At 33.0% G+C, this 9,403-nt stretch overlaps 1 protein-coding gene across 1 annotated transcript; it reads left to right on the forward strand.

The window, feature by feature from the left end:
* Nucleotides 1-5,518: 5,518 nt before the first annotated feature.
* LOC141425515 (olfactory receptor 6C6-like) lies at nucleotides 5,519-6,481 on the forward strand. Its single transcript, XM_074081750.1, has one exon. It carries the CDS (start codon nucleotides 5,531-5,533, stop codon nucleotides 6,479-6,481), a length of 951 nt encoding a protein of 316 aa, XP_073937851.1. The 5' UTR covers nucleotides 5,519-5,530.
* The last annotated feature ends 2,922 nt before the right edge of the window (nucleotides 6,482-9,403 follow it).

The following is a 9,403-nucleotide window of genomic DNA, read 5'->3' on the forward strand; positions in this document are numbered from 1 at the left end:
ATCATGCAGTAAAACACACTTTAAAAATCTCTAAAATAAAAATATCAGGGTATAGGAGGACTAATAGATTCTTGAAACAGAAAAAAAATTCCATGCATATTACATTTATATATTAGAGCCTATTTATTTATATATTATATTAATGCACAATTTTGCACATGGTGATGTAAAATCATAGGAATGGTCTTTCAAAATAAAACTTCAGGGAAAATCAGTAAGCAATTGGGGAAAACATAAATTTAGGCTTGTATCTTACAACATACTTAAAATTAACTCTAAATTGGGAACCAAAGGGGAAATGCAACTAAACAACATTCAAAGAAATTGTGATGAGATTCCTTTTTACTAAGATATAAGGAAAGAGTTCCCAGCTATTACACATTATTCAAGCAGAATAACAAAGAACACAGACACCTTAGAACACATGAAGATACAGTACAGACACAAGATCATAAGCCACTATCAAGCAAGGAGAAAATATTTTCAAGATGTATTATAGATGGAAAATTCACATTGCTGGCATACAATGAATTCCTAAATATGTGAGCAAATAGAAAAAACATGATAGAAAAAAGGAGCAAGAGATATGTTTAGGCAAATATATTGTAAATGTATAAAAAAGCTGTTCAATTTATGAGATGATACTCAACCTCACATGTTAGAGAAATGCATGTGATTCTCAGTTACAATGGTTAATGATGAGATATTTTCAACTATAAAAACCCACCCTCTTGTTGAGGTTGTTGAGAAAGAAAAACCCTATTGCATTATTGTTGGGAACTGATTGAATACATGTAGAGAACAACTTAGCAATAGCTAAAAAACATATATAAGGTTTAGCTTTTATTCAACAATTCTAGTGTTGGAATTAATCCTAAAGTGTTAACATTAGACATTCAAAGTTATTCAAACCATGTTTTATGAAAATATATATGTACAATTTTATTCCTTGGTGCACATTTTCTAATTGTCAAAATTGCAAATAGTCTCTTAACTGACATGTAAGGGAAGGGTTAAATAATGGGACATCTTCACAGAGAAGGACTATGCAGCTAAACAAAATTTAAAAGAGTTCCATGAACTGATGTGATGTGATTGACAGGATATATTGTTAAATGAATAAACCAAAAGTAAAGAAGGTATTTGTTCTGTAATACATTTCTCCTGTAGTCAGTTGGTCTACAACTGGCTATCACTTTCCATCTTACATTTTTACTTTTCATTCTACTTAAAATATTCTTCCTTCTCTCTACATCAAATCCTTGAACCATGTAAATGTGATTTCAAAAGACTATAATTGTAGGCAATCAAATATTATAACAATGTATACTGAGTTCTCTGGAAGCATGTTCAAAGAAGTAAAGGTTTGTTTGTATGTATATGTTTATGGCTACAGAAATCACTTCTGTAAAACATAATTTGTCAATCCCTTAGGAAATGATGCTCTTGCATCTTAGTTACCTTGAGAATTCTTTGTTCATGTTATTGTCCTGTAAGAAACAAAGGTATAAATACTCCATGAAGTCATAAGATGGGTAATTTTTATATTGCACTGTATGCAGCATTTAACAAGGTTTAAAATACTTCTGGTAAGTGAATTATAGTGAGCTGTAAAAAAGAGGGTAATTTGATAGACTTTCCTAACATATGCAACAAATTAGCCAAAAACAATATCTCTAAGACAACATTTGAAGTAATCATATAATTTAGGGTAGAATGCAGTGCATAGGAAGAAGAGTGGATTACCAGTGCTCCCTGTCCACAAGAATGAGTTATGTATCTAAGTACAGAATGATTGCCTCAATATGTGTATATAATTTATTAAAGAATGTTGTTAAATTATTTATTTTATATTTTTAATTGTAAATGATGGTGAAAGCTTAGAAGTAAAATGCAATAGTAATTCAAAATTCTAAGGCCTTCTAATTGTCATTATTTTGGGGACATTCATAGTAGCTAACAAAGCTGAATATAAGATTTATTGACATATGCACTCATTATTCTATTCTGTGACTTGAGTTTCTTTTTTACCGTGTCTATTGTAGGGATACATGGTATATGTGATTGTTGAGGTAGGACAATCAGTGTTTTGATATGATGAAATTCTATTTCATGATTGTACATTGTATCAATGTTGTCGCTAAATATTCTGTGTAAATGAGAATACTTGGTAATGTTTCACAACCATCTGAATGTGCTGTTCCAAAGAACTCTAGACATAGGGCACTGTTCTTTCCAAGTTGATGATTTTTCAGAGATTACTAAATATGAGAAATCTAATTATTATCTCCAGCAAAAACATGCTGCTTCATCTGCCTAGAATATTGTCTAATCTTTTCAACTCTTTCTAGGAGCCATTTAAAGATCCAAATACTAAAATACATCCCTCTGTAAATTCTTATAGAAGACACTGGAAAGTTTTCTTATTTATCAGTTACCTTTTTGTTCTTTATATTTTTATGTGTTCTGCTTTCTAAAGAATGATATATTGTTTCAAGGTTGGGGTAATTCTGTTAATATTTTTAATGCATAACACATGAACTTCAATAGGTTCATTTAAAAATGGGTTTTATTGCTTACTGTGATGATAAAAATGAGCTTTCCCCTAGAAGTATCAACAATTCTTTTTAAAATAAATATCCAAAAACTTGAATTTTAGTAAGAACTTGTAAAAAATAATATTTATATAACAACTTTCATAAAACAAAATTTTATGAAATTTCTAAGGATAAATTTATGAAATTTTATGAAACTTCTAAGAATAACTTCCCTCAGTTTCACCCCTGTTACAAATGCAAACCTGAATACAATTTTATTCTTTATATTTCATCTCATTTGTCCCATATAATATATGCAGAGCATGAAGACTATGGAACTAAAGAACGTCATGCTAAGTTCTAAATAAACCAGGTTCAAAAAGCCTAAGATAGCCTGTTTAACCACATATGTAGAAGCTACACCTATAAGATAAATGTATATATAGATACATATATGATCATATGTATGTATTCATATACAGACATATATAGTGAGAGAGAGAACAAAATTAGTAAGTAGATAGTAAGTAAGTCCGCTTCAGGGGGGCTACAGGAGATGGGAGAGGGAAAGAAAATGTTAGAGAATGAAAAATATTGAAACAACCCATCTATATGTGAATATAATATAATGTTTTATTTTGAAATCTGTTGAATATTAGGGTAGCACAGTGATAGAGAATGAGTAAGTAATGGGAGGGTGGTTATTTGATTAAAGGATTATATACTCAGGCCTAAAATACTTGGGTGAAATGCCCTTGGACTATTAATATACACTTAGAAAATGAAGAACAGGATGTAAAATAGGTCTTTTCTGGGAGTGGGTATCAGTTGGAGGAGGGTGAACATAAGGAAAGGGTGAATATGATGGATGTATTTTATACTCATATATGGAAATAGAAGCACGAAACCTGTCAAAATTGTTCTAAGAAGAAGGGGATGAGGAAGGGAGAGAACAATGGAGGGGGTAAATCTGAGATATATTGTAAGATATACTTGTATATTATATGTAAATATAATAGTGTGTCTTCTCTGTACAGCCATTATATGTTAATAAATTTAAAAAAGAATAGTGAGTTCTTGCATACACAACTCTCAATAGATTTACAAATTATTGTTTGCCTCAATAGCAGTACCAATATCCACTGTGAATTTCAAATTTATTACATACTCTCTTCTTTTATCATCAACTAATGCTGACTTAAAATGTACTCATGTTCCTAGTACATACTTTAGTAAATGAGCAAAAAAGTATGTATTAGTAATAGAAACATGTCCTATATTAAAAGTTTTTCCCATATTAGTTCTTATTTACATATTTACTTCCATAGTTTTGATATCATAAGTTTTCCTTGTGTTCATTCCACTTATTAAGAAAAATATACCACTTATCATTAGGCTGTCATAAGCCTTTCTTTCACTTTAATATTTCCCTTCTCATAATATATTCTAATTTTTGTATGTCTGCTTCTATAACTTTTTTGTTTATTATCATGAACAATACTTCACTAGACCCTGTAGGTTTTCAAACCATGATTAGGAGACAAAATATATGTTGCTATCTAAATCAGCATCACTGGACAATTCATAATGAAATTTATTGGGAAGGTATTATCCGGGCTGTCATCACAGATGGGGGTTTGAACATCCTCATAAGAAAACAAAATAAAATAATTACCTTCATATTATTTCACTTAGTATCTGAAAAACAATACTGTTAGCTATTTAAAAACATCCTGGTCTGGGGTCAAGCACTGAAAAAAAAATTTTTAAATCATTTCTGTGACAAGTATGTTGAGCTCTAATTCATTGTAGAAAATAGTATAGGTAAATAAATTCTGGATGTTGACATAATCTGAGTTTATTTCTATGGATATGTATTTTTTAATGCAAATGTAGATTGTTATACATGTGTAATTTTTTCCTTTATTGTTGTGATGGCTAGGAGTTCACCTGTGGAATTGTCACAGATTCTTACAATATATCAAATATATCATAAATGAATTCACCTCCTCAACCAATCTCCTTCATCTCCCCTTTCCCAGATTCTTGGAGTAGCTTTAACAGGTATCAATTTTGTATTTACTTACATGTGTACACATTTTTTCCATGTTATTCACCCTCCTACCCCTTTTCCCCAATACCTCCTCCTTCGCACTGGTGCAAGCCCTCCCCCTTGAGCAGGGCTTGTTAGGCCCTCCTTTTATCAGATTTTGTAGAAAGAGAAAAGGTAAAATGAAAACATGACATGTTTGCTTGTTTGAGATAAAGATAGCACACAGGAAGTTTCTAGATGATATTTATATGTATATATGTATTATAACCCCAATTGGTTATCTCCTCTAATACAAGTGTAATTTTGATTCAACTTTACAGCATCTCAAATTAATGTGCTACCTTAACATTTGCACATTATGCAGGAATAGCCACTACATTTGTACAATTATGAACTACTTATAGTATTTTAAAGTAAAGAATTAATAGTTTGTAAAGAATTATAGTTTGTAAAGAATTATAGTTTGTAAAAATACAAACTATATTTGTTGAGGAATGACAAGTATCTATAGAACAGGGAGATATTTTGTATTTCTATCTGAAATATCATTTTTCTAAGTGTAGCTTAAGTGATAGGTATTTTTTCATACAGAACTGCATTTTTTTAACTCAGACATGACAGGAGATAAAGGATGGTAAAGGGAACCAACACAAGAGGAACAATGTTTATCTTAGTAGCTTTGATTGCTGACCACCTTGGAAAGTTGTGTTACCTTCCTTCTCAATTTTCTAAGCACATCAGTCTCATAATCACCACATTCACTTGGGGTGCACATTAACACTGATGAAGTGGAGAGCATATTCATTGTGATAAACTCTAGGATGATTTGTGAAAATATCTGTGCAGATATGGAACTTTGTATGATTGAAAAGGAATGAATCTCTTTTCTGACATTAGGTATTAGTTTTTATTTTCTGTAGATTTGAAGAACAAAAGAAAAATGAAGAACCAGTCAATGGAGATAAAATTTATTTTGCTTAGACTCACAGATGATCCTCAGCTACAAATTGTGGTTTTCATGTTTCTGTTTTTCTATTACATCTTGGGCCTGATGGGGAACTTAATTGTCATCCTGCTCACACTGCTGGATCCCCACCTCAAGACTCCAATGTACTACTTCCTTAGAAATTTCTCCTTCTTAGAAATTTTATTCACAACGGCCGGCATCCCACGGTTCTTGATAAGCATTCTCACTGGAGACAAAATAATTTCCTATAATGGTTGTGCAACTCAATTCTTCTTCTTTTTTTTATTAGGAATTACAGAATTTTACCTTCTAGCTGCCATGTCCTATGATCACTATGTTGCCATTTGCAAACCCCTGCATTACCCAATAATCATGAACAACAAAGTGTGTCACCAACTTGTGCTCAGCTCCTGGGTAACTGGATTCTTAACAATCTTTCCCCCTTTGCTGTTGGGACTCAAGCTCAATTTCTGTGCTTCCAGAATGATTGATCACTTCTTATGTGACACATCTGTCCTGCAGCTCTCTTGCACAGATACACATTTCATAGAATTAATGGTTTTTGTTTTAGCTGTGATTACACTTGTCATCACATTGTTGCTAGTGGTTCTGTCCTACATAGTCATCATCAAAATCATTCTCAAATTTCCTTCTGTTCAACAGCAAGCCAAGGCCTTTTCCACCTGTTCCTCAAACATGGCTATTGTCTCTGTTACTTATGGGAGTTGTATCTTTATGTACATGAAGCCATCAGCAAAAGAAAGGGTGACTTTCACTAAAGGTGTAGCTGTGCTCTATACTTCTGTGGCCCCTTTACTAAACCCTTTCATTTATACTCTAAGGAACCAGCAGGTAAAAGAAGCTTTCAAGCATATGCTTCAAATGTTTTGTTCTTTTGAAAACAAGGGAAAATTTAGACATTAATATCATGCTTTTTGAACATGGTGAGAAAATTGAATGGAACTGTCAATTACGTTTGTTTGGATCCATGCCATTTTTCTCTGTTAATATTTATATCATATTACTTTTACTTACATGCTACATACCCTTCTTTCTGTGGAGCTCTTTCTAATCTTTAGGACTAAACTGGCTTCTTCCATCCAGAGAATTAAAGCCTATCTTCACCTAGAAATCTGTTAACTCATAAGTGATCATTTTATGTAGCAAATGCTTTATACAAATGAGCTTTTCTAGACACATTTGGAGGGTTATTTGATGCAAGTGTTCATTGTTAAGCATTACAGTTGCTATTAAGTATTCTTCACTGCTAAAGTTGTCAGAGAAAAACACAGAACATTATAACACAGAACATAATTATTATATAATGTAATTGATATTTTAATGGAAAAAAGAAAATGCAAGTAATTTTAAAGATCAAAATAGTCTTCCAAGAGGAGTATGATGAAATTTGAATGATGAGTAAAGGAAATAAATATTCAAAAGTGTCTATGAGATGTATGACATGTGAAGGAATTGAGATTTTACTGGAAATTTTGTCCTATAGAGTAGAGTTATAATAATTGTGAATAAGTTACTTGTAAACATAGTTAGTAGTTCTTATTAGTTAAAACATTTGAGTTCCAGGCTTTGATTTTGATACCTTACATTGCTTTGTAGTTTTCAATTCCTAGAAGTAATATTAATTCATGAAAAAAAACTCATCCTAGTATTCACTTACATCTTGGCTTGGGAAATTTTCTAAATATTTAATACCATTTGCACATTATAATTTCCTAATCAATTCTTCTTGTGTCACTTTTCACCAAGTTAATAATGTGTATCTTACATGCAAGTGCATGCAACCATTTTAAGCCATTGCATTGGACAGATAAGCACACCTGTGCAACTGTAGAGAACATCATAGTGAATTGCTCCCTTAGCCTCTTTCTTCATTATCCTGATCACTACCCTACTTCTTTTTCATGTCCCCCCAGAAATGCATATTATTTTTACATTAATATACATGTGTACACATTATTTGCACCATATTCATCCTCCTACCCCTTTCCCCACCACCTCCCCCATCCCAACAGTGACAACTCCCACATCAACAGAACCTGTTCTGCCCTCCTTTTCTCTGATTTTGTAGAAGAAAAAAAAACAAAAAAGATAAGATAAACATGGCATTTTTTTACTAGTTTGGGATAAAGATAGCTACACAAGGAGTTTCCTTGTATTGTTTACATGCATATATATATTACAATCCCAATTGGTTCATCTCTACTAGTCCTCTTCACTCCTGCTTAGTCCTTTTCCTTGATACCTGTCAGCTTAAAATTTCTATATTCATTTCTGTACTGTGAGCTTATCAACTACATTCAAGTTTTTTGTTTCCTCCCCTTTTCCTATCTTAGCCTCCTCTTAGTGTGACTCATGTCCCATAATATTGACACATTTGTTTTAAGTCTATAATCCACATGTGAGGGAGAACATGCAGCTTTCGGCCTTCCGAACCTGACTAACTTCACTTAAGATGATGTCCTCCCATTCCATCCATTTACCTGTGAATGACAAAATTTCATTCTTTTTTGTGGCTTAGTAAAATTCCATTATGTATAAATACCACAATTTCTTAATCCATTTATCAGTAATGGGCCATCTTGGCTGTTTCTGTAGCTTAGCTATTGTGAATAGTGCTGCAATAAACATGGGCCTACAGGTGCCTTTGTAGTAACCTGACGCACATTCTTTTGGGAATGTCCCTAGGAGTGGCATTCATAGATCGTTTGGCACTTGTATGTTTAGTTTGTTAAGAAGCTTCCATATTGTTTTCCATAGTGGTTGTACTTCCTCCCAGCAGTGGAAAGTATTGCTTGCATTCCCACCAGGAGTGTATGAGGGCTCCTTTTTCTCTGCATCCTCACCAAGATTTGTTGTTAATGGTGTTCTTGATGGTAGCTATGCTAACAGAAATGAGGTGGAATTTTAGTGTGGTTTTGATTTGTATTTCCTTTATGACCAGAGATGGTGAGAATTTTTTATGTGTTTTTCAGCCATTTGGACTTCTTCCTTTGAAAAAGTTCTATTTAGTTTTTTATTGGTTCATTGATTTTGGGGGAATTAAGGTTTTTTTAGCTCCTAGTATATTCTGGTTATCAGTACCTTGTCTAATGTATAGCTAGCAAAGATATTCTCCCATTCTGTGGTGTCCTCTTCCATTTAGAAACCATTTCTTTCTTTCTTTCTTTCTTTCTTTCTTTCTTTCTTTCTTTCTTTCTTTCTTTCTTTCTTTCTTTCTTTCTTTCTTCTTTCTTTTCTTCCATTCATATGTATATACAATGTTTGGGTCATTTCTTCCCCCTTTCTCCCACCCTCTTCCTTACCTACCCTACCCCCTCCCTTTCCCCCCCTACCCTCTCACTACCAGGCAGAAACTATTTTGCCCTTATCTCTAATTTTGTTGAAGAGAGAGTATAAGCAATAATAGGAAGGACCAAGGGTTTTTGCCAGTTGAGATAAGGATAGCTATACAGGGAGTTTACTCGCATTGCTTTCCTGTACATGTGTGTTACCTTCTAAATTAATTCTTCTTGAACTAACCTTTTCTCTAGTTCCTGGTCCCCTTTTCCTATTGGCCTCTGTCACTTTAAAGTTTCTGCATTAGTTCCTTTGCATTGAGGACATCAAATGCTATCTTGTTTTTTTTGGGGGGTGGGTTTAAGAAGCCTCCATATTGTTTTGCAGAGTGGTTGTACTAGCTTGCAATCCCACCAGCAGTGTACAAGGGTTTCTTTTTCCCCACATCCTTGCCAACACCTGTTGTTAGTGGTTTTTTTGATGATAGCTAATCTAACAGGGGTAAGGTGGAATCTTAGTATGGTTTTGATTTGCAATTTCCTTTATGGC

Source organism: Castor canadensis, chromosome 8, assembly GCF_047511655.1.
Source record: "Castor canadensis chromosome 8, mCasCan1.hap1v2, whole genome shotgun sequence".
NCBI classification, from domain to species: domain Eukaryota; kingdom Metazoa; phylum Chordata; class Mammalia; order Rodentia; family Castoridae; genus Castor; species Castor canadensis.